Source organism: Malaclemys terrapin, chromosome 16 (assembly GCF_027887155.1).
Source record: "Malaclemys terrapin pileata isolate rMalTer1 chromosome 16, rMalTer1.hap1, whole genome shotgun sequence".
Taxonomy (NCBI): Eukaryota; Metazoa; Chordata; order Testudines; family Emydidae; genus Malaclemys; species Malaclemys terrapin.
The window spans coordinates 8,704,968-8,730,954 of record NC_071520.1 but is presented as its reverse complement, the minus strand read 5'-3'; the positions used below and the strand labels follow the sequence as shown (position 1 = coordinate 8,730,954).

At 46.0% G+C, this 25,987-nt stretch overlaps 2 protein-coding genes across 2 annotated transcripts in view; one reads left to right on the top strand and one right to left on the bottom strand.

The window, feature by feature from the left end:
• The window catches only part of FBXW8 (F-box and WD repeat domain containing 8), a 68,314-nt gene extending 52,220 nt beyond the window's left edge, over positions 1 to 16,094 (bottom strand). Inside the window, 5 exon segments of the mRNA XM_054006715.1 lie at positions 5,378 to 5,482; positions 10,298 to 10,528; positions 10,530 to 10,684; positions 13,935 to 13,995; positions 16,026 to 16,094. Of these exon segments, the coding sequence (XP_053862690.1) occupies positions 5,378 to 5,482; positions 10,298 to 10,528; positions 10,530 to 10,684; positions 13,935 to 13,995; positions 16,026 to 16,094 (621 nt within the window).
• Positions 16,095 to 16,871: 777 nt separating this feature from the next.
• On the top strand, positions 16,872 to 17,177 carry HRK (harakiri, BCL2 interacting protein). Its single transcript, XM_054006139.1, has one exon. The coding sequence runs from the start codon at positions 16,872 to 16,874 to the stop codon at positions 17,133 to 17,135; it is 264 nt and encodes an 87-aa protein (XP_053862114.1). The 3' UTR covers positions 17,136 to 17,177.
• Positions 17,178 to 25,987: the final 8,810 nt, after the last annotated feature.

Sequence of the window (25,987 nt, the reverse complement as noted above, 5' to 3'; positions counted from 1 at the left end):
GAGAAAATTGTATGTGTATTACAAGATGGGGACATAATTTCTCTAAGGGGAAGAGAGTTTAACATGAACCCCTCTGGGACAAGCAGACTGCAATTTGGCTAGAGTACTGGAAAAGGAATAGCTGTGTAATGACATTTAAAGAGTTATGCAACCATGACTGAGTGGAGAGTAAACCCTGGGAAGAGAGACCAGTCTCTATGGCTGCACAGCCTACAGAACTTTTCAGGGTCAGCAGCTGGGAAAGCTGCTCTTTCTTGGACTGGGCACCCACCTCTAGCACAGCTACTGTTCTATTTAGTGACTACAGACCTCAGTCCAAACTGACCACATCGGTTGAATTCGTTTTCATCACTAGACAAGACAGCGATCTGGAGTAGTTATTCACTTAGAAGTGAGGAAACGTGTAGTGTGCCTTCCCTGACTAGATCAGTCTTAAAACTAAAAAAAACAAGGACTTCAATGACCATCACCACTTCCATCCCTAAAGGGACACGGTCGTGTAGTTCAGGAGAATCAAAATGATGCCAAAACTTTAAAAAAAACAAAAAAAAAAACGGTTCTGATCCAGTGGGATCTCCTTTCAATTCCAGTTATTTGACAGTAATACAAATCTACACACTGTTGCCTAGACAAAGACAAAAGCTACCATTTTCTGCTGGCACAGACAAAAAAGCAGCTGTTCTGCAGAAGTTAAAACTCTGGGCAAACACTGCGGATAGGAAACGAACCTCTCTGTCTCTTTTGCTGGAACGCATTTCTGCTGACATTGATGAGGCAGGCTTGTGCACAAACAGAGAAGTAAACAAAACCAAGCCATGCCAACTTCTGCCCTGTTACCAATATATGGAAGAAGAAGAAAAAAAAACCCTATGTGTTGCCAAAATGGGCAAAATTTGTTGAGACATTTCCAGTTTCAAGTTTTTAAGTTGGTTTTAAACAACAGAATAAAAAATATTAGAACTAATTACAGTATCATTTTACCTTTCATGAACAAACATTCAAAGGGGAGAAGAAATCCTATCGTACGATTTTTTTTAATCAAATTACATTGAGTCTTGCCAGTTTACAAGCATGGATTTCCAAAGGATGTCTAACATAGCCTTTCCTTAATGCACCAAAACTGGCACGACAATCCCTAGTAAAAGCCCCACTGAGCGAGCCTCAGCTGCAAGAAGTCTCTAATAAAAGTGTCTCAAGCATTTCACTTCACAACACCACTGCGAGCTGCAGCATTAAAAACCAGCTATTGGCTGAAATCAGATTTATTAGCACAGCTTGAATTAGAATTTCAGGTGAGGCCTTGACAGCCAAAAAATCATGGCTTTATTTGTGTACACGTACACGCGCTCACAACCTGCTTGCTAACGGCTAGTCAAAGAGCTCAGTCGAAACTCTCAAAACTCTTGTTAAAAACTAAAGTGGGACCATAATTATTTTCCAAGTCTGAATTATGTAAATCTCCAAAGCTTATCAACACTAACATCTTGCATGGCTTACCCTGAATCTAGAAACTATTTTTTTATTTTGCCTTTAATGTCACCATTATCTTTTTATCACATTACATCAGACTTCTTGTCACTCTCCATAGAGAAAATTCTGTTTCCCCTCAGCTCCACACAGGGGCATTCACTATATCTTACTTACATACAGCCAAGCTTGAAAGTGGTGTTCATATATTTGGAAATTTTACCTAATTTAAAGCTATTTGCATATTTTAATAAGATCTATAGGACTCCTTCCATCAGATTCCAGACTTTATTTTCTTGTTCTGACTGACCAAAATCCAGTTGAACAAATACCTGTTCCTCCCTTTCACTAAGTTTCCTCCCTTCCACCACCAAACTGCACAAAGTCATTACAAATGTACACCCCAGGATGAATCCCAGGGACTTCAATGGGGAAGTATAGGCTGCAGAATTTGGCCTAAATGCTAATAATTTCATCAAGAGCCACTAAGACAACTCTTTGGTTAATAACAAAAGCAATCAGTTCCCTCCAAACACCAAGTTCAGGAAATCTCTGTCCATCTGCTTGTCTACTTCCTCTCTCATCCTATTGACTGGCTTGAGTTTAGCTCATTGAACATAAGAAAAGAGGTAAGCCCCATCCATCCATGCTTCAGAACTGTATGTGAAAAAGCTAAGAGACAACATCAAACCATGTGTGGCTTTTTATATAGCCTATACACAAAGCATTATTAAACAACTTGAGATGGTTCTCAATTATTCAGGTTAATTACTCCATAAGTGACAGAACCATGCAACTGAAAATTCTTGTCTTACAGGATCTATCATTCTTGAAATACAAGTCAGTTCCTCCAGTGAGAGCCTTAAAAATACACAGTTTGATTGATTAGTATTTCTAAGTCACTCTGAAGATGAAAAGCATGACATTAGTGATAAACATACTTAGAGCAAATCACCCAGCAACATATTTACAAACAAAACTCAACCTTACTCTAGCTACAGCTTTTAATACACATCACATAGGAGCATTTCCGGCACAAAATGCAAGTGACTAATGCTATCTTATTAGTAACTATAAAACATTTAGATTCACACGAAGTTCACACAGCATTTTATAGAACACAGACAAGACGCACACTCCCACAGTTTTCAGACAATGTCTGATCCTGCAAATGCAGGGAAGTCAGTGGGAAATATTGCATGAGTTACGGTACTCACAAACATCTGTAGAATCAGGCCCCCCATATTACACTTTCTAAAAAACTGTTTAAAATTCTGCCACATGTGTAGCTTCCCAAGTGCCTCACTCTTCTCATTCCTATCCACTACCAATATTAGGAAAAACAGGCAGGTTTTGTGACTTCTCAAAATGCAGCCGCCACCATGTACCAGAAAAGAACAGCTGTCCAGCATATGCCAATATGGATACTTCACAACCTCCGTGAACCCATAAGAGTTCAGGAACCGATGACACCATTAATTTACATGATGCACATGACCTTACGATGTCTAAAATATCATACAGACACCTTTGCCTTTCACAGCATTAATTCTAAGAAATCAAAGAGCAGCTGTGGGAAAGAAAGGCAGATGGGGGAGGAAGGGGAAATCAGGATAAAATTCAAGTTCTCCCAAGCAGTCTGTGCTGTGATTAAATCTCAAAGAGACTCAGCAGTCAGGCTAGTTTACTGTTAGTCAGTTACCAATTTGGCATAAACAATTAAGCAAACAGGTTTTCTCCAAAGGCACTTGCATAGTTCATGATGCCATTTCCACTAACTGGCCCAATTTCACTAAACTCCCAAGGCACCTTAATAAAAAAAACAACCTTTCTACAAAACACTGTAAAAGCAGCAGGGCATTCCATTATACAGAAGAGGGTGGAGTTTTTTCAAAACAACAATTACCAAGAGAAAAATGAAAATGGTATTTATTTTTATTGCTTTGCTTTTTAGTTGAACACTTAAAAGAAGCCAGTTCTGCACTAAAGCATTGGATATTCATCTCATTCTGAAATGCTTGAAAAATACTGGGCCTTTGGTCAGCTGTTAGCCACTACATAATATCCACAGTCTTTTTCTAAGAACCTTTTGCACATCTCACACTTACCTTCTGTCTAGGTGATAAACAGCATAAAAATGGGCTTTGAATAAAAGAAAAAGAATGAAGATTTGCTAAAAAGATAGCCCTTTTGGTAGCTAACACTACCAAGTACTAGTATGCTGCAAAGTAAATTAGTCACGGCTGCAGAAAAATTATTCTAGCCTACTTGCAATCCACTCTGAAATGCAGCCCTGTTTCATTTTTATAGGATGGCTGACAGAAACAGGAGCAAATGTGAAAGCTTCATGGCCTTCTACAGAACACATTAGCCTCAGAAACTTTTCTTGCAGAACGCTTGCAAGACGAAATCTTTTTCTTCTAATGGTACTTTGTTGTTTTTAAGGGACACTGTCAAGTTAAAACTTTTAAATAATAGCTATCCTTACTTGTGTAACATTACAGATTATTCAAACTGAAAAAATGTTAAAGGTCTAATTTAATCATTCATGCTAGTTGATAACTATTTGCATGTAATTCAACTAGCCAGTTTTACTCTTTGGTAGTTGTGTACTAATATAAGGCTTTGTTATTGCTGTTGCAAACACTTCAGAGGATGTTTAAGTCCACCCCCAAAGGCTGTTTTTATTGGCTTTTGTGTGATTACATGATGTTGGGAAAGAAATCCTAAATGCCAGGCCCAAAAACATCCCACAGTGTCCATGAAATAGGTTGGGAGTGAATGCCCGAAACACCCCACCCTATTAACATTCCCCAAGATAATTGGCATTTGCTAAGTGGGTTCTGGTGATTCAGTGAAGCAGGTGGCTCATTATTCAATCTAGGTGGAAAGGAGGCAACACTGGCTCCCTGGAGAGAGGATCAAGGGTGTGGACTGAATAATCTTAGGGTGGAAACCATAGGGGCAGCCAAGGTAACTTTATGTAGTACTATTAGTAATTTCTGGGTTAATAAAACCAAACCTCAGGAAGGAGAGGAGTTTGAATTACTATATACATAGTATATAGGCTCTCCCTGAGAACAAGCTGGTAACAGTACCTGTTTCAATCCCTCAAAAGGAACAGGGTAAATTTGAAAGGGAAAAAAAAATTAAACAAATAACTTCACCCTAGGTTAGGTTACTAAATTTCTAAAAGTGACAGAATTGTTAAGATTCCATTTTTCACTATCCTATTTGTTTACTTTCTATGTATCAGCTTCAACAAGGAAATCAATTTTAAGTCAGTTTCATTTCCAGGTTCTCAGTGCTACATTGTTTGTGTTTCAAACACTGCAAGAAAATGCTCATTTGTTTATAAACAACTATATTGACTGGAAATGAAAATCCAAGCAAACATTTATTTTGGTCTTAAGTTTTCATGCTGTCCCTTTAGAGCTGTTATCAATCCTTTAACATTTCAGTAGCTACACTGAAGCAAACTATAAAAAGAAGAACAGGAGTACTTGTGGCACCTTAGAGACTAACAAATTTATTAGAGCATAAGCTTTCGTGGACTACAGCATATATGCATCTGAAGAAGTGGGCCGTAGTCCACGAAAGCTTATGCTCTAATAAATTTGTTAGTCTCTAAGGTGCCACAAGTACTCCTGTTCTTCTTTTTGCGGATACAGACTAACACGGCTGCTACTCTGAAACCTGAAGCAAACTATTAATCAAGTTCATTTAATACTGCTTTCAATTTTCAGCTTTTGGAGTATGTCTTAACATGTAAAGAATTATAAAATAAGTCTCTGGTGGAGTAAAATGTCATTTAGGGCTACTGCACAGTGTAGTAGCTGAAATGCATCATGGTGAGCACCCATGCTGATCTTACATGGGATGAGACAAGGAAATCTTGGATAGTGCTTACCTGAGCACATCTGCCCAGCTCAGTCCTTCCCAGGTACTGAAAAATTTTTAATGCCAGTTCATAAGGCAGCTGGATATCGAAGAAAGGAACCTCATTTATTTCATTCTGAGAAGAAAAAGAAAAAAACTGTCACTTTGCACATTGTTAGTGGCAAGGCAGTAATATCGTCATAGTAAAATCAAGGGGAGATCATATGTACTCTTGGTGTTGTAACTAAAATCAGACTGACCTTCTCTGCTCTTCCATCCTACAATCCTGCTATACCAAAATGTCGGGCAGTCACTCCTGCATGAAGGTGCAGAGCTATTCTCATCCTAGCAGTCAGATCAGGTAAGTCACTTTAGCTCCATTTGGGAACATCTCTCTCAGGCAAGAAAGAAAGAAGGGCTATCTAGATGATTCACTGGGAGTTTTTAGTCAGAAGAAAGGATTGTAAACATGAACAAAACACAAATCTTAGTTTACCTGATTAACACTTCCTTTTTGTACTCATATGATTAGACTGGTTGCAAGGAATAATAAAAGCCATGAAATAACAGACAGCTGACGTTCATGTACACTCGTTTTAAAACAGAGGGGTCTTGAAGACAGGACGTTTAAGTTACTAACAAAAAAAACTTCAAAACTTCACTGTCAACAAGTCTAAAATGAATGCACTTTAAAAACATATACCCACTATACATTCATTCACTTAAGAGTTTTAACTAGTGTGTGCAAAAAATGTAGTGTCCTAACATCTTTATTTACTTAATAGATCAAAATGAGATTATATTCTATGGCAGGGATTCTCAACCTTTTTCTTTTTGCACCTTCCGCCTCACTCTCAATATGCTATAAAAACTCCATGGCCCACCTGTGCTACAACTGTTTTTCTGCATATAAAAGACAGGGTTGGCATTAGGGGGTACCAAGCCGGGCAATTGCCTACGGCCCCATGCCACTAAGCTGCTCAACCTTCGGCTTCAGTCCTAGATGGCGGGGCAGCAGGGCTTCAGCTTTCTGCCCGAGGCCCCAGTGAGTCTAATGCCAACCAGCCCTCTGAAGCCTGCTGATGGCCCCCCAGGGGCCTCAAACCCCTGGTTGAGAACTGCTGCTCTATCGTTTCCTGTATGTCTGAAAGTATCCAATTCCTATCAGAAGAAATATGTTAAAACAATAATTCTTTTAAATTTGAGTAAATACCACAAATCAGATCTTGTTAAAGAAAAGAGGATTTTCTAGTATCAGTTACTTCCTGTATAAGCAAACAATAAAAATCCCTCTACATGCTCCAGCTACTGTATTATGAAGGCATAATTCTACACGTTAGGGTGCATTGAGATTTGCGGCTAAAGCAAGATTAAATTGCTTTCTTTCCAATCACAACTCTCAACTTCAGTCTTCATGCTTAACGCACAAGCTGAAACTGAAATTTCCAGATATTTTTCATGTTGTTACAATGGCAGCCTTGGCACGTTCGTAACATTCAAGAAAACCTACTCCTTCTGAAATTGGGATCTCTGATTTTTTTGAGTTCCTATAATGCCTTCATCTCAAACACTTCAAGATTCTCACACATCTTCATAACATCTCACACTTAAAATAACTATGGAAGTGTAAGTAACAATACATCCCATTTATTCATCATCTCTGCCAAAGTCAGGCACAGTCTGATTCTTCAGCTACGTCTGCTCTACAGTACTGCTGCAATGCACAGCTTGCCTCACCACCTCCACTTCATACTAGATCACCCCATCCTTGCCAATTCCGCATTCAAGTCCATGCCCTCTGCACCCCTGACAAAGGAAATACAGAACAGAAAAAGTAGTCAAATGGGTAAGGTTGGGCTTTCTTAGAGTAGTGCTTCCCACCTCCCACCCCAATGAAGTCAAACTGAGAACAGCCAAAAATATTTCTAGGTCTAAAGTGTGTATTTATGGTCACATTGTAACACCAGAGTCAGAGATCAGACAGGGACTTAGTTACTGCAATGCAAGGGGAAAAAAATCACCTTTACAGTGACAAATAGCACAAATGTTAGCTCCTAATATCTGATGCCAAGCGGAGTGCACGTTCAGCAGTACATATGGTCAAAATCCCCAAATAATCTGTCACTAGGAGAGTGCTCAACATCGCACATGAACCAAAACCCATAAAGGAACAATGTAATGTTAAGTCAGCACTGGTCTGTCTAAAAGTCTACTGGAATGAATCCAAAACTCTAATACTGCCATCCCCTCTGAGAGGGATTTGCACTTGTGTGTGCTAATGGAGCACTAATTCTGTAAACAGATTAATTTGTGCCTACCTGTCAGAAGTATAATCTGCTCTTTTTATTTTTATTTTTTTAAAGAATAATTAGTCATAGTTAAATTAGAAAGAAGCAAAGGCTTTTTCCTCTAATTTCTCCAGCACTGTAAAAAAAAATCTGTAATGCAGATAGAGCACAAGAAGGATTTATCAAACTAGCTTTTAACTTGTTCAGAGCTGTGATTAGGACTACTTTCAAATTAACTGCTTCATTTATACAATTAATATTGGTTTCTTGGGGACAGGAAAGCTTCTCCACTGAGATACAGTTTAGCAAGATACTTAGTGCAGGCAAACTAATTAAGCACACACTATCTTGTGTGAAAAGATTAGATTTTATTTAACAGAAAAAGGGTAAACTGCAACCTCATCGTAACACTGAGGAGCAAACTTTTTGGTGTTAAAGAAAAGCTGCTATAAAGAGACCATGTATTCCAAAGCCATGGTAAAATAGGCTTAGAGTAAATAAAAACTCAGTAGTTACAATCAAAAGTATTTACACACTAGCCTTCCTAAGTGCTTCTATGATTCGTTGAGAGGAGAGAGTGTGTGTGTGAGTGAGAGAGAGAGAGAGGGGAACACACAATTCCCAAGTGACTAGAATTTTGATCTGGGGTATGAAGGCAGTCCTGTACCAAAAAGTAATCTTTTACCCCTTTGAGTGGAGCAACAAGGGGTTCAGAAGAGAATATTTCTTGTTATTGTTCTTCCTTTTCCCCACCCCCTGACTATGGATCCAACATTATGATGAAGGGGGTTATTTCAGAATCTAATTTAAAGATTTAGGCCTTGATCTTACAAGTGCACTCGTGCGCAGTCCCACTAAAGTCAATGGAACATCAACAAAGATACAAGAGTCCACTTACACAGCTCCAACTACATGATAATGACCAGAGGTGATTTTTTTTCCATGTAAGTGTATCCTATCCCATATCCTTACCACTTTCATGAAGTTGAACATATCTTAAAGTTAAAGATTAATTTTTTTAAAATAAACTTTCATAGGTTATTGATAACAAAATTGCCAACAAGCAACACCAGACACAGCAAGTCCAGTCTGGTTATGGTCCAATGTAACTACAGATTTTTCAACCGACATAAACTAACCCCCACACCACCTAAACCAAATCAATAAGAGGAAAAACAGAATTCTATAATTCTACTTCTTGTGACTTATTAATTTCTGAAGATAGGTACAGAATTGAGCTATTTTGTACACTGGGGGCAAATTTAAAATATATGCAGGCCTTTTATCAAGTCAGAAGGCAAAATGAGGTGCCTCAAAACAAGCTACTTTTAAATTAGTTTCAGAGTAGCAGCCGTGTTAGTCTGTAGCCGCAAAAAGAACAGGAGTACTTGTGGCACCTTAGAGACTAACAAATTTATTTGAGCATAAGCTTTCGTGGGCTACTGCCCACTTCTTCGGATGTAGCCCACGAAAGCTTATGCTCAAATAAATTTGTTAGTCTCTAAGGTGCCATAAGTACTCCTGTTCTTTTTAAATTAGTAAAAAGCAACAGAGGGTCCTGTGGCACCTTTGTTAGTCTCAAAGGTGCCACAGGACCCTCTGTTGCTTTTTACAGATTCAGACTAACACGGCTACCCCTCTGATACTTTTAAATTAGTGTTATCACATGACTTTTTACAAATGTTTCTGGCATAGAAAGAAAGAGCAAATCCTCTTGTCTCCCCAGGACCACACACTCAGCCATGAGAGTTCCTGGAGTTGAGAGGATCTTGGTGTTCTGGTTGGCAGTAGGAGGTGGAAGAAATGAGAGGGAAGGAGCCTGGACAGCTCCAGCAGAAGCCAGAGCAGTGAGTGTGCCAGAGGCCCCTGGCATCACACCCTGCACAGGGAGTCCTGGGACAAGACAAGGAGGTACCCAGCCCCTGCTGAAACCACAAGAGAGAGGGGGGGAGGGCAAAGACGGCTTTAGGAAGTGCGGGGCCCGATTCGAACAGTTTTGACGGGGCCCCGGCAAGGATGACTGAAAAAAGAAAAAACACGTAAAAAAACATCTGGGGCTTGTACTCACCGGGCGGCACTAGTAGTCTTCGGCAGTTTGTCCTTCACTCGCTCCGAGGTCTTTGGTGGCACTGAAGGACCTGCTGCCGAAGACCCAGAGCGAGTGAAGGACCCGCCGCTGAAGTGTCGCCGAAGACCCGGAGCGCTGCCGGGTGAGTAAAAATTAAAAAGGAGCCTCTAGCCAGGGAAGGGATTCTTGGCCACTTGCCCCCACCCCAGCAGCCCTGCCACTGGGCGCGGGGCCCGATTTGGAGGAATTGGTGGAATTGGCCTGAAGCCGGCCCTGGGGGAGGGTTACTATAATGAGATGCTCGAGGGGCTGGGGCAGAGAGACGGTCAGGAAGAGGCCGGGGGAGGGGGCAGTTAGAGGGTGAGGAAGAGGCCATGGGTGGGCAGTGAGGAGCTGGAGGGACATGCAGAGAACAGGGACTAAGGGAAAGTGAATGAGGAGCTGGGGAGACCCGGGGCAGGTCGAGGGTCCGAAAGAGACCAGGAGCTGCGGGGGGGTGGGGAGGTGAGGGCGCAGATGGCGGGGCAGGAAGGGGGGGGCGGAACGGGACAGGCAGGAGGCCGGGACGGGGGCCGAGGGTGTGTGTGTCCCGTACCAGGTCCCGGATGAGCTGCCCCAGCAGGTCGTTGTCTCCGCCGCCCTCGGGCTCGGCGGCGGGTTGGACGGGCGGCGGCGGGGGGCCCGGGCGGGGCTGACGGTGGTGGCGGCGGCCGCGGACCCCCGGGGCCTTCCCGTCCAGCAGGCTCCGGGCCAGTGCGAAGTACCCGGCCTCCCGCCGCTCCTCCTCGCCGCCGCCATCCCGGGGCGCGGCCAGCGGGACCCCCCCCGCAGCTGCTCCAGCCCGAGACGGGCTCCCGGCAGCTCGGGCTCCCCCCGGGCTCGGCCGCCCGCCGCCGCTTCTTCCCCTGGCGGGCTCCGGCCAGCTCGGCCCGCCAGCGGCGGCGAAAGAGCTCCAGCTCGCTCGACATGGCGGCCCCGGCCCCTCAGAGCCGCCGCGCAGCAGGGCCCGTCCCGGCAACCCCGGCCCCGCTGCGGAGCGCGCGGGATTCCAGGCCGGGCAGGAAACTGCGGCTGGTGCAACTCAGTTCCGCCGCACAAAGGTTCCCCCCGTCCCTCGGCAGCGCCAGTGGCTCGTCCCGGGAGGCGCTGAGCGGCCGCTGGTGTCAGCAGGAGCTCGGCTCCGCTCGCGACTTGGCCCTTCGGCCGCAAGAGAAACTGACAACAGGCGCCACGTGTATTTGATCCCCGAAGCCCGCTTACAAAGGCCAGCCCGTGCCAGGCAAGTCGCCCCCGGGCTGGGCTCAGGCTATCGGTGCGGTCCATTGTTGCCCGCAGTGTCCACGGCGCGTTTCTTGTTCCACGTTCTGTAAGAGCCGCATGTCCTCGCGTAGTTAGGATAGCCCTGATCCTGCAGACACGTGGGTAACTGCTCACACTCCCCTGAGTAACATTATATGGGATTAGGTGTTTGCAGGATCCGAACCTTGGGAGCCTTCGGCCCGGATCCTGCAATTTGACCCACAGCCTGTGTGCCTGGGAAGCCCCAAGGAGACCAACTTGCAAGAATCAGGACTCTACATTGCAAGCTCTTTGGGGGCAGGGGCTGCATTTATTATCTCTCTATAGTGCCCCCCCACCAGGAGGGCCTGGCCCTGATTCCAGGAGAGGCTACTGTGCTAAAAAAAGATACAAATATAAATAATTGCTTGTAATAGGGTGACTACTGCCCCTTGTCTTAAGAGACAACCCTTATTCAGTTCCTTGTCTCCCCCATCCAGTATCAAGTTAATACAAGAGGCTTTGTCCCATATTTCAGCAATAACCAGGCAAAGGGTCATACGCTATATTCAAATAAGCCAACTATAATCCTGGTTTTTACAAGAGGAGCCAGTGCTGACAGCAGAGCACCAGGATGATGTGTCAGTCTGAGGCTGTGGGGTCTTTTAGGACACTGCGTGCCCAAATAGCCGTGAATGGCAAAGAACACCCAGTTCCAAATGCAACTGGCCAAAACATTGCTCTTCATCCTATTGGACGCAGATGAGGCCATGGTGATGGATGCATTCATGATTTCCAGCCTTGATTATTACAACTCATTATCTCTAGGAATGAAGCCACACATCCTGAAAAAGCTCCAAATGGTACAAAGAGCAGCCTGCATGTTTAGCAACACAGGATGCGGTGAGCACATTACCTCAATGTTCTACCCTCTGAATTAGTTCCCCACTGAATATAGAGTGCAGCTCAAACTCTCTGTCCTCATATTCAAAGAACTGCATGGGGTTGGCTCCAACTACCTGAGAAACACCTCTCCCTCCATGACCATGGTGACATCCTAAGACAGCTGCGTCCCACCAGAACAATAAAACCATCGGCCAGTCAGGGTAGACTCCTCCATGCAGGAGAGAGGACATTCAGATACACCCTATCTGCTTCCAGAGATAACAATGACCATCGGTCTTGCCACTTTCAGAACTAAATGTAAAACTGGTTTCTTCATCTTAGCTTTTCTGCACTTTCTTCTCCCTCGCACACACAGACTCAACACAACACCCGCACTTCCACATGTGAATGTAAAACTGTAAACAAATACAGATGGAGATTGTTACTAGTTCTGGTTTGACATACATGGGAAGCATTCAGATACTTCGGTGATGGGGGCTATATAAGGACCTAAATAGACAGAATATTAGTGTGCTGAATTGCATTTGGAAGCCCATGCAATAGTTGAAACAGTGGTGTAATATGCTCCTGGTGGCCACTCCTGCTAAGCAGCGGTCCTCAGATTTCTTCCAAATGATCTCCAGGGGTAGCCTGCATATTGCCATCATGGGGACAAATTCTCTGCTGGTGTAAGTGGGTGCAGCTGCATTGACTTAATTGGAATTTTTCCCCATTTACATCAGCAGAGATTTTGAGGAGTGGTCTTCAGTGCATAGAGTACAGTCTAATAATCTAATCAAGAACAGGAGTACTTGTGGCACCTTAGAGACTAACAAATTTATTAGAGCATAAGCTTTCGTGGGCTACAGCCCACTTCTTCGGATGCATATAGAATGGAACATATAATGAGGAGATATATATACACACATACAGAGAGCATAAACAGGTGGGAGTTGTCTTACCAACTCTGAGAGGCCAATTAATTAAGAGAAAAAAAACTTTTGAAGTGATAATCAAGCTAGCCGAATACAGACAGTGTGATAAGAAGTGTGAGAGTACTTACAAGGGGAGATAGAGTCAATGTTTGTAATGGCTCAGCCATTCCCAGTCCTTATTCAAACCGGAGTTGATTGTATCTAGTTTGCATATCAATTCTAGCTCAGCAGTCTCTCTTTGGAGTCTGTTTTTGAAATTTTTCTGTTGTAATATAGCCACCCGCAGGTCTGTCAGATGTCTGACATCAGGAATCAAAATACTCAAAAACCAGTGGGAGAACACTTTAACCTGTCTGGTCATTCAGTGACAGATGCCTGCTTCAACAGTACATCCAGGACTCCCCTGACTACACCTCAGCCAAGGAAGATGTGGCCTGGGGAGCAGTGCAGAGCCACTGTGACTCTTCACAAAGGCCCTCACCTTGCACAGATTCACCAACATCCTTGAGATCTCTTTGTGCATTCTAAATCACCTGCAGGTTTTTGGAGGAGAGAATCTTTCACCCTGTGCTTTAGGGTGGGTCCTCCAGGAAGTGTAGAGATGCCACAATTCCTTGGATACTCTTCATGCAGTCTTAGGATTTCCTGTGATAAACTTTCTGCTGGGAGCAGAAACAAAGAAGCCCAGGAAAGGGCAGTCCTAGGCTGCAGCCAGAGAATAATAGGAAGTTTAATTACTTGACTTCTGTACATAGTTTCCAGTCTTAATAAAAGGTTTAGTTTTAAACTCATCAGCTGGTCAGAAAGATACCACACAAGCCACAGAGAGATCAATGAGTTTCCTGACTCTAAAATATATTTTCCTTTTGCAAACCACTATATGGACCTAGAATCAGGAAATGTCTCCCACACCACCCAACTGAGAATGGGTGGAAATATCAGAGAATCCCACGGGGCCCAAACTCTGCACTGGGAACTTCCCAGCTCCAATTTTAATACATCTTTAATTGAGTTTTTTCGCAGGAAAAAATGCTGTGTGTGTGATTAATAATCCATACTTCATTTGCTTTTTAAAGATTACATTCTTCAGTTGCAGACTGAAAACTAGCACTGAAATATGGCCCAGGCACTTACCATTTGCTTCAGGACATGCAGCTGTATGGACTAGCGTAAATCTGACCATTGCACATGTCCTCTGAAACCAGGTGAAAATAAAATCAAACAACAAAAAATCCTCAGTAAATCGATTTCAAATTAACCTTTTACTTTTAAGGCAAAATAATCTTTTTTAATTTAGCAAAATTATAACATTTGTTGAAGCTGGTAAAACAATGGATCTTCACTGAGGACTAATTGTTGGCAAAGTTGTGTGTTAAAAGGGTGTAGAGATGGGGAGGTACCAACAATTCTCTCTCTATGGAGTAGGATACTCCAATATTTCCTTCATTTGTTCGCCACTGGTCAGGTACAGTTGCTGCTGCTTAGTTCTGCTCTGTGGGCAGCTTAAGCAATTACTCGCTGCTTTTCTCTTTGCAGCACGCTGCTTTCTATGCTTTTTACAAAACCCAATTAAAAGATAATGAACAAACCTCGAAGAAGCCGTTTGGATTCCAAGCCCCCATTTTGAGGGACTCTTGTGACTCAGAAACCCCACAAGCAATTGAATTTACCCTGGCTCCCATGTTCAGGTTGAGAGCTACTCGGGCAAGTTACAGCCTACAGAAAATGTGTCTTGTAGTTACAAACCGATGCAAATGAAGGGTTTGCACAGGGACAGTCTCTGAGATTACAAATTTCAGAGTAGCAGCCGTGTTAGTCTGTATCCGCAAAAAGAACAGGAGTACTTGTGGCACCTTAGAGACTAACAAATTTATTAGAGCATAAGCTTTTGTGGACTACAGCCCACTTCTTCGGATGCATATAGTGGCTCCCACGAAAGCTTATGCTCTAATAAATTTGTTAGTCTCTAAGGTGCCACAAGTACTCCTGTTCTTTTTGAGATGACAAAGCTGCCCCTGTAACAGAAGGATGCTCTTACTAAAGAACAGAAGAGGGAGATTTATTTAAGGATGAGCCTGAATTATTCTTCTGCATCTGAAACAGCCCAGAGCCTAGATCACCAATTCACCCCTGGCCTAATCCCACTGAAATCAATAGATTTACACCAGGGATGGAGCTGCCCTCAGGCTGCAGGGAAATGGAGCAGTTTGTTCTTTCAAAAGTCCCCGAGAAAGGCTGGAGCTACATTAAGGGGCACTCTTCAAAACAGGGCAAGGATAGCCCCGTTATATCCACTCAGACAACCCATTGCAAACTGGCAGGTGAAGGGGAAATTGTTCCCTTTTGGGTAATGTAAAGGAAAGCCCCTTGTATTTTATTCCTGGGAATAGGACCCTACTCGCAATGCAGGAAGAGAGGAGACGTCTCTGAAGAGGCGTGAGTTGCATTTTACAGCGGGACCAAAACCAACAAAAAAGTTACATCTTCCAATCGAGTGTATCCAGTGGGGAAAAGAGAACCCACTTACTCACCGGTTTTAAGGTTGCCCAAGAATAAGCAGAGATTTCCTCGGTCCTGTAAGGAGCTGGCTATCCAGTGAGAGCTTGTTTTCTGGGGCCAATCGGATTAGGATAACGCTGAACCCAGGAACGGGGTGGGGGTGAGAGTTTGGGTAATACCCAGAGTGCGAGCTATGTTAGGAGCAGGCCACCGATCTCCCCAAGAGAACAACAAAACCCCACTGCCAGTAACTGTTTCTAGGTCCCCTGGATGGACCTGATCCTGCTCCCAGGTCAGCGAAAGTTTTCCCGTGGCTCTCTATGGATCGAGCCCAGCCTCTTTGCTCACCGCTCTGTGTTGAGAGAAGTGACTTGTTCACAGTGTCACAAGCCAGTGGGAACTGGTGCGAGAGGGTTTACCTGGCCTGCTACAGGGTAGGGTTTCTCTCTTCTTTAAACACCTCCCGGATCCCCAGCTCTTGTCCCGAGAGACCGCCCCCACAGCAAAGCTTGATAATCAAGGATAATAACATTTGTGGTGATTTTCACATACCATGTTTCTTTTTTAAACTAGAGCTCGGGTGCCCTTAAGATCCCCTCTCGCCCCGAGCAGTAATTTCTGGGGAAACTATTTAGAGTTTTTGTTTCTTTGCTTTTCGCTTTAGCTGATTCTCAAAGAGAAGCAGAACAGAGGAAACGCTTCGTTTTCTCCTTCGTTTAAACTCACCTGCTTGCTGTTTAAAGCAGGAGTATGTTCATCCCGCTCACAATATTCCACCCGGGTCTTGGTTTCCATCGTGGATTCGGAGTCTAACCGGGGCACACACGGGCATACCCAGGACCTCCGCATCTCCTTATCCGCACCGCACAATACTGGGCTTTGTGCGTCTCCTTCCCATTCCAGCAAGGATAAAGAGTGAGCCCAGAACTAAACAATACCGCCCAACGTGACATTCTAGGGGAGCCGCGGGAGAGAACCCAGTATTTAAGCACAAAGTCAAAGCTTGGAGGAAAATCAGATGGTGCAACATCTGAAATAAAGATCAGGTCACAGGAAGGGTCTTTTAAAATCCCCGAGCCTCCAGAAAATGGGTAGAAAATATCCCCAAGCCGAAGGGGAGTGGGGTAATAAAACATCCCCAAGCCAGGGGGTATAAAACATCCCCAAGCTAGGGGGTATAAAATATCCCTGGGGGAGATTATAAAATATCCCCTAGCCGAAGGGGGTGTGTGTGGAGTAATAAAACATCCCCAAGCCAGGGGGTATAAAATACCCCCAAGGGGGGAGATCAAACATCCCCGCGCCTCATGGCCTGGGCTGTCCCGCCTGCCGAAGTTGGAGGCAGCGGCAGGACAGTCGGGTTTGTGTCGGCTCCGCGGCGCGGCAAGAGTTAAAAGTTACCTTTCCTGTCTCCTGCCCGCAGCCCCGATGGGGAAGGATGATGTAACCCCCTCCTCACCATGTGACACTTTAATTAATAATCGCGCTCTGCACAACAACAGCACAGCGCACGTTCCCGCCACGCCGGCCGCTCCCGGGGTCTGGGCTGGACAGGCCGGGCGCAGCGCAGCCATGTGCCCCTGCGCGCTGCACGGCGGGCCCCCCGCCGCCTGCCTCTGCAGCTCCGCCCGGCGCGGGGAGCGCTTCTCCGGGGCGCAGCTGGTGGCGGCCCGCCTGAAGGTGGTCGGCGATGAGTTGCAGGAGCGGACCGCGTGGCGGAGGGCGAGCAGCAGGCGGGCTGCGGCCGGGAGAAGCCTGGCCACCTACCTGTGTCTGCTGTGCGCCGCCACGCAGGTGGCCGCGCTGGTCTGGCTGATCCGCAAGAGGAGCTGGTAGGGACAAGGGCTCGGGCAGGAGCTGAGAGCAACCGGGAAGAGCAACAGGTAGGGACCCAGCTCGCGCGAAATCTGCAACCCGGGCGAAGGGTGTCGGGGGCGCTTTGCAAAATAACCGGGGCCGGTAACAGCTCTTGGGGGAGGAGGGAGCCTTGGGGTGATGTCAGGGACAAAGGCTGGAGTCTGCAGCCGCTGCCGTCCGCTTCTCCTCCTTCACCGTCCCCGTCTGCTCCGCAGCGCAGGGCTGGCTGGTGCCCCAGGCTGCGGGAGGCTAGTCCGGGAGAGACCCGCGCCCTTCGCCTGGCCCGGGGGCACTTATAAAACGGGGGCTGATGCCAGGGCGGTTGACAGCGCAGGGGAGCCCAGCGAGTAACTAGCCGAGGAGATCAGAGGGGCAGGGTCCTTATCCCCATTGTACAGCGGAGGAGACTGAGGCACAGATAGGGCGAGAGGCTCGGCCCCAAAGCACACCGTGCCTCGGGGCAGAATCTGGTTGGAAACTTTTCCCCCCTCTCCTCCCCACACACACAGTCTATCAGTCCAGGAGCGGGGTGGGGGCTGGGAGCCAGTCCCGGGTGCGCACGCTGCAATCCGGAGCGGAGTGTTTGATGAAGCTGATGTAAGGGGCTCTCTGTCAGCGCTTGGCACGGCAGCCAAACTCACCGTCCGCCTGATCCGCAGCCAGCAACGGGCTCCAGCAGCACGTTCCGCGCTGTTAATTACAGTTGGTAGACGCTGGAGCGGGACGGGGGCGGGCATGGAGTTGGGTACCCAGGCCTCTGCAGGCGGGGACGGCTCCAGCTGCTCCACGGCCACACACCAGCATGGGCTGTGTTGTCCCACAGGTGTGTCATCCGTTATCGCTCAGTCTCCTCGTAGGATAGTGGAGGGGGCGGGAGGTTGTCTTGTAATGTAGCAAAGCTTGCACTGAGCAAATCCCCAGAGCGGTCTGTTCCTTCTCCCCGGAACGCCGCCGATCCGGGACGGCAGGTCCCCAGCTCCCCCTGTACAGACATGAGCCCACTTTCACTCTTTGCCTTGGAAAGCAGGGCTGCCCAGAGGATTCAGGGGGCCCGGGGCAAAGCAATTTCAGGGGCCCCTTCCATAAAAAAAAGTTGCAATACTATAGAATACTATATTCTCGTGGGGGCCCCTGCGGGGCCTGGGGCAAATTGCCCCACTTGCCCCCCCCCTTCTGGGCAGCCCTGTTGGAAAGTTCCGAGGGGCAAGCTGCGATTCGGTGAGGTCTCGTTAGGGATCCAGCTTCCCACCAGCAACTGGCTGTGGTGACCCTGTTTTTAAGAGCCGCCCCGGCGATTCCAGTTTGTTGCTGTTTTGGGTTATTCGTCTGAAAGTTTCTCTTCCCTTTTATAAACCCGGTGGTGACCCCTTGGCTTGAAACCTCCCACCCTCTCCCCAGTACAATGCAGAGTGAGTTGCTGTGTGTTCGCTGTACACTCCAGGGCAGGTTAAAAACGCAGGTGCAGATGCTTGGCACCAAAGGGCAGCTCCCTCTGAAGTGGGTGTGGGCTCACGGGACGGGACAGTGCCACTCATTTAAGCTGCTCCGCCAAACGGAAGGTGTTTGACACACAGTTTTTCACGGTCTTTGCAACAGCCCCAAAAGAGGGTGAGCTGCTGCCAAGTGCTGAGACTGTGTAGAGTCCATTCGACAGAATCAGGGACCGAGGGGGCTCCCGGGTTGTGGCCAAGCGCGCCACACAACACACATGCACCATGCTATCGGGTGGCCCTGGCTCCTCTGAAGTCCCCTGAAGATACGGGACCATGAGCAGGTTCCTTGGAGGCAGCCCCCTGCGCCCACCGCTCACGGTGTCTCGTCACAGCGACGAAACGGCAGGGAGCACTGCAGGAGGTTAGTACCTCGCTGTCTGTGTCCCTTCTGCAAGGGAGGAAACTTCACCTGCTTCATCCCGCCTCCTAGGCTGTCCAAGCCCAGAGCTGGAGCGGGGCTGGGATCAGGGCTGCTGCCTGCCCCTAGCAGAGAGGTTTAGTCCCAGCAGGCCACCGTCAGGATCACTTTACCTGCCAAACCACAGTAGCCCACGTGGATTTGTTTTCATGGAATGATTTAACTCAGTGGTTCTCAAACCTTTTTTCCACGGACCACTTGAACATTGCTGAGGGTCTCGGTGGACCACTTAATGATCTTTCCAAATGTTGTTTGTACCCTTAGCTAACTCTTGTAAAGTGCTTTGGATAAAAGCGCTATATAAAAAAACCTTCATAATAATGAAGGTTTTTTTTGTTCTACAAATAAAAGCACACAACTCATATTTTAATATTAGTAGTCTTACCTTTCTAGTGCGATGGATGGCTGGGAAGGAGGGGGTATCTCTCCCTCTCTCCCCCCCCCGCCACGGCAGCCCCCAAGCTGGGGCTGGGAAGGAGTGGGGGGTCTGTCCCTCTCTCCCCTGCTGCAGCAGCCCCTGAGCTGGGGAAAGTCACCTCTTTCTCTGGCCGCCGCAGCCCTGCATGTCTCAAATTCCCCCAGCCCCTCTTCTCACCCCACTACCTCCTCCCACCTACCCTCTATCGCCCCAAGGCCACCACTTCACTTTACATGTGCATCTTCTCCAGGGTCCAGGCACCTAATTAGTGGAGCCACACTAACGATGGGTGGCCCTTCATTCTTTCATGTGCAGCCGCCCAGGCGCACACCTGAATGGAGATGGTCCGCGGACCACAGTTTGAGAACCTCTGATTTAACTGAATGGCACGTGTGCAAGTTTTGGTTCTCTGCTTCCTTGGGCCGTGCAGGGCTGGAGTGGGACTGGGTGGTCTCTAGAACGATTCTATTCTCTCACCACCACCCCTCCCCCGCCGGGAATCTGGGGCTGGGGTTATGGGTGTAGGATGTCCCCTGATTCCAGAGCCCTGTCCAGTCGGAGTACACAAGAGATCCCAGCCCCACTAGCTTCAGGGCTGTCAATCCCTGGAAGTTGCTGCCTGGTTTCTTCTCTCCATTCCTTCCTATGCCCACCCAGTGCCAGGCAGGCTGATGCTTTCTTAGCAGAAATATTTTTGGGGTGTTCACTGGGAAAAACGCCTAAAACTGATTCAGTGGAAAGCTGCTTTCTCAGCTGGTCACACTAAAGAGTTCTGTGATAACCATATTCTCTTCCCCACCCCCTCCAGAATATATGGATTGTCCCTGTAGACTAAGCCAGCTGTGTAGAAAGCTCTCTCAGTCCTAGCACTTGACTTTATCTATTTCTTGAACGACTGCCAGTGGGATTCACAAAGGTACTTAGGCATCTAAACCCCAAATTTGGGCACCTAAGATGGGGGTTCAGGAGCCTAAGTCCCAGTTTTAGGCTCCACTGTGATTCACAAACTCCAGCCCCACCCTGTAGGGGCCTAAATTCACTCAGCCCCTAATTTTTTTTTGCCATAAAAAGTTCCCTAGGCACCTCAGTTTCTGCCTCTGAGCAAGCACCCTGCTGCCTCCCTATAGGCATCTGAATGCTTATCTCCTGCTTAAGCCCTACGGTGATTCACCAACTGGGGGAAGACAGGCATTCAGATACCTATCTCAGAGGTAAGCATGCTTAGCGGCTGGCTACCAGATTGGGTCTGGCTGGAGGAGAAGGCTGGAGTGGTGGTGACCCCCTTACAACTTTTAGCCCCATGGTTAGAGCTCTCTCCTGAGAGTTGGAAGACCCCCGTTCAAATCCTTTCTCCCTCTGGCAGAGGGGGGAATTGAACCAGTGTGTCCCACATCCCAAGTGAGTGCTCTAACCACTGGGCTGAAAGCTATAAAGTGAGCACCACCACAACCACCGCTTCCTCCTCCTTTGGCTGGCTCGTTGGGTGTGGAGTTAGGCACCTGCCTAGCACATTCTCACAAGAAACACTGTAGGCTTCTAATCCACGGGACTCCAGGAGAGGGTTCCCAGTTCCTAGGCACCTATCTCATTGAGAGGAGCAGGCCTTAGGACATACCCCAGCTGTTGACATCTCCCACTGGCTAGTTTAAGTGGCTCCCCGCCTAGTAGGCCAGCTTTCGTAGATCGCAGTCCATTCATTGCATAGGGAGCCAAGGCGCCTCATTCAGACATTGTGAATCCTAGCCTGGTTCCTGGGATTTTCTAGGCACCTAAAAGTTAGGTGTTGCTATGCTCAGTGTCACAATGCCTGAGGCCCTGTGTGAATCTAACCCTACAATTTCATCAGGCTGGTCTTGATTTTTGTAACTCCTATGTTCATCGATGTATACTTTTTTTTCTATTAAATAAACCACAACTAATTATTTTAAAAAATTACTAATACCACATTGCTCTTTGGTTGTGATCTTTCTCCCCCATCAAATAAAAGAAGCCAGTTTCTGTTCCTCCCAGCCCCCCTGCTAAACTACTGGTTTGTGCTTTGTGTGACTTTGTACTACCTAAATTCTGGATGGTTCTGCTAAAATTATCAGCAGTGAAACAATCAATAGCGTTGCCATTTAAATCCTCATCATTATTCTTCAGAGTTAACTTCCTATTGAGATGACTGGCGCTATTCTCACTCAGAGATAATAGTATTAGAATTGTTATTTATATAGCACCATAGATAGGATAGATATTTTACAATTCCAATAAAGGAAATTTTACTTCTTGCCCATCGGAGTTTAAAACCTAATGGTTTGTCTAAACCACACAGCTTTTAGCGACAAAGTTGTACTTTTTTGGCACTTTTGCTGACAAAATACTTCCAGCTCCAGAGCAGCGTTAGCTTCGCTCTCCTGCAGACAAAGCCGCGTTTACACTGCCACTTGCATTGGCAACATTTTTGTTTTTCACGGGAGAGGGGGGCGGGGGGCTTTTTAAAGTACCCGTGAAAGACAAAAGTGCTGTCGACAACTTCGCAGTGTAGACATACCCTAAGGCCTTGTCTTAAGACAACAGTTAAGCAAATATTTAACTCTATCCATATTCAGGAAAGCACTTAAATGCAAGTGTTTAAGTTCCACTGACCTCAAGTTACTTGCATGTGATTTTGTAAACAATGCCTTGCCTTAGTGACAAAACAGGATGAGATGACAACACAGAGGACAGCAGAAGGGAAGGCCAAAGAAGAAAATATTATTGTCCTTTCCCTCCTTTCTCCTAATCCCCTTGTTTGTTTGTGACACTCAGTTGCAGTGTCATGTCAAATCAAGACTGATTTTTGAGGCAGGAATCATATCTTTACTTGTTTGCAAGGTGCCTGGCACATTTTTAGGTGTCTGAAAAATAATAAATAAAAATGTGATTACTTGGGAGACCTCTGTATCAGAGTGTTTTAAAGTAGGGTTTTAGATAGATAGATAGATGTGTGTTTACACTGTGTGTGTGTGTTTGTGTCATATTATTATTGATTCTGTGAGTGATATACAGCTATTCTGTCTGTCTGCAGATTCAGCCAGGCCACATTCAGGAAGTTTTCTTGGCAAACAGGACTACAAAATGTTTTTTTAACTGAAACTTTAAATTTTCTACACAATGGCAGTGTCCCTCAGAGAGGTGCTGGAATGGTGTGTGACTGGATGCAGCTAAGCTTGCTGGATGAGATTGTAGTCAGCTCTCCTCCTTACTTCCATTCCCCTTCTCTAACCACTACTGATACCATCTCCTCCAGGGTGCAATTTGTGAAGAGGTTCATGAACCAAGTGGTGTGGTTTGGTTCACAATTTTTGGAAATTAATTTCCCCGAGATTCACTTGTAGGTTTGAGCTCAACAAACTCAAACCTCCAAGGGGAACATTGCAACTGACTCCTTTATGTTAGCCGCTCATTTGTCCCTTCATTTTCAACAAGATGTAGGAACTCGCTTCTTGTCTTAGGGTGTGGAAATGCTGGGAATTGCTAGTGTGTAGAGCATGCAACTATAGGAAGGGATGGAGCTGGTGACGCTGGCTGGGACATAGGGAATATTTACCAGCCTCTTAGCTGTCTGAACAAAACTCAGTCCAAGCTCACCAGGCTGAGGTGCAGAAATCCCACCAAACCTCAGATCCAAGGTTCAGTTCAACTGAGTTTGAAGTTAACTGTAAATATTTGCATAGCTTAGTTGGGCAACCTGAGTTCTGTTCCCACTCGGCTCTGCCATTGATTTACTGTGTGACCCTGGCCTCAATTTCCCCATCTATAAAATAGGTCTAATGATACTTACCTACCGCATGGGGTGTTGTGAAGCTTAACTGTTTGTAAAGTGCTTTGAGAGTCTCTGAGGTAACATGCTATAGAAATGCAAAGTATTATTTTCAGTCGAGCGGATGCAAGCTCCATCTTCATTGTGCACATTCCCTCTCTATACTCTCCACGTCCTTAAGGCTTACATGGACAGGGGTTCTGTGCTCACTCGAAGTGCTCGTTTGCGGCAAGCAGTGGCAGATATAGCCTCCTGCTTCAATGGGTGCACCATAGTGCACCATACTAAACTCTAGTAATCGCAGCATGACACAAAACAGAACAATAAATACAAAGAAAGCATGACACAGTGGGAGCACCCAGGGGAGGGAATGTGTGTTCCAGGGAGGGCCCAGTCCACTCTGCGCAGCTGCTCTGGGGCCAGTCCTGAGAGTCCCGTGGCGAGACAGACCCCAGCCGGGATGCAGTGGCGGGAGACTGTTCCACTCAACATCTGGGCCCAGCTACTCATAGTGGAGAGAGGCCCGGCCATGAGCCCAGTGACCTGACAGTGGTGTAGTGTTAAAAAAAGAGGTGGGTAAAGTAACCGAACCTAAACTTCATATTGCCCAAATGAGAAGTGGGTAACCTCAGTTTATAACTATACTGCCCCTGCATCCCTGCTGCCTGGAGACTGGGACACACAGGGATATTGCCCCTCCTACTCCCCGCCCCCCAGTGCACCTTCTGGCAGATTTTGCCCTTTGGACCTCCATAGCAGCACACAAGTCTGACCTCATTGCACAGCGATATGGCCGGGAACAGCGTCACCATGACAAAGAGCCTGGGCTATGGAGCCACGTGAGGTTCTCATGCAAAGGAGTGAACAGGGTTCCCTCCCTCCCCCAATGGGGTATTTTTCCACCCTTGCTTTCATGATTTCAGTGGGTGCAGTTGAATCCATGACTCCCCTGGCTTCAAGGACAAAAATACAAATGCTGGTCTTAGAAAAAAGACTTTTCTTTGTGCTTTGAAATAACAACAGGGATGATGTTGAGAGTCCAGATGTGGGGGGCCATCCTGGCTAATAACACAATCTCCTGGCTGCCACATGTACAGGGGAGCCATCCAACTCCCCTGGTAAGCTTCCAAGTCACGTGATGAGCGGTGGACACAAATACATCCACACACAGGGATAATTAAATATACCACCAGCAGCTCACTTTCAGGGTTTAATTTATACCTTTTTTTTGGTATACCATCTTTTATTGTCATACCATCCATGTCTTTCTTTCCTTTCTCTCTCTCTCTCTTAGTTTTGGTTGAAAAGGATTTTGCTCACACTAATTTATGCTGTATGCAATATCTGAAAAAATGTATCTCAAAGCCACATGGATACTGCCTCACATGACCCTGATCATTAACAAACTAGGGAAATATAGACTGGAGACAAACCTACTACAAGGTGGGTGCACAACTGGTTGGAAAAGTGTACTCAGAGATAGTTATCAGTGTTTCACAGTCAACATGGAAGGGCATATCGAGTGGGGTCTTGCAGAGATCTGTCCTGGGTCCGATTCTATTCAATATATTCATAAATGGTTTGGATAATGGCATAGTCCACTTATAAAGTTTGCGGAGAACACCAAGCTGGGAGGGGTTGCAAGTGCTTTGGAGGACAGGATTAGAATTCAAAATGATGTTGACAAACTGGAGAAATGGTTTGAAATAAATAGGATGAAATTCAATAAGGACAAATGCAAAGTATTCCATGTAGGAAGGAATAATCAATTACACAAATACAAAATGGGAAACGAATGCCTAGGAAGGGTACTGCAGAAATGAATCTGGGGGTTATAGCATATCACAAACTAAATATGAGTAAACAATGTAATATTGTTGCAAAAAAACCGAACATAATTCTTCGACATATTAGCAGGAATGTTGTAAGCAAGATACGAGAAGTAATTCTTCCACTCTACTCAGCACTGATAAGGCCTCAACTGGAGTATTATGTCCAGTTCTGGGCACCACAATTCGGGAAAGATGTGGACAAACAGGAGAAAGTCCAGAAGAGAGTAACAAAAATGATTAAAAGTCTAGAAAACATGACCTGTGAGGAAAGATTGAAAAAAATGGGTTTGTTTAATCTGGAGAAGAGAAGACTTGGGGGGACATGATAACAGTCTTCAAGTATGTAAAACGTTGTTATAAAGGGGGGGGGGGTTCTCTTTAACCACTCAGGACAGGACAAAAAGTAGTGGGCTTAAATTGCAGCAATGGAGATTTAGGTTAGACATTAGGAAAAATGCCCTAACTATAAGGGTATTTAAGCACTGCAACAAATTACCTAGGAATGTTGTGGAATCTCTGTTATTGGAGGTTTATAAGAACAGGTTAGACAAACACCTGTCTGGGACAGCCTAGATAATACTTAGTCCTGCTTTAGTGCAGGGGACTGGCCTAAATGACCTATCAAAGTCCCTTCCAGTCCTATATTTCTATGATGTTGCAGTGATGAGCATGGGTCTAGAACTTAGAATAGAAGAGATATGTGATGAGCAGTACTTTGCAAGCTCTGTAGGATGTTTGTTTTTGAACAAAATATGTATCGTCCCCTCCCGCCCGTACATCTACAGAGAAACTCTTCAGTGATAAACTCCTTATACAGAAAGATGTAAACCCCAGGTCCTGACCACTCGTGTTCACTAGGGATTTCATGGTACAGTTAATAAGAATA

Excerpts from the sequence above, each read along its gene's own strand:
- HRK (XM_054006139.1), top strand. The coding sequence starts at position 16,872 with ATGTGCCCCTGCGCGCTGCACGGCGGGCCCCCCGCCGCCTGCCTCTGC.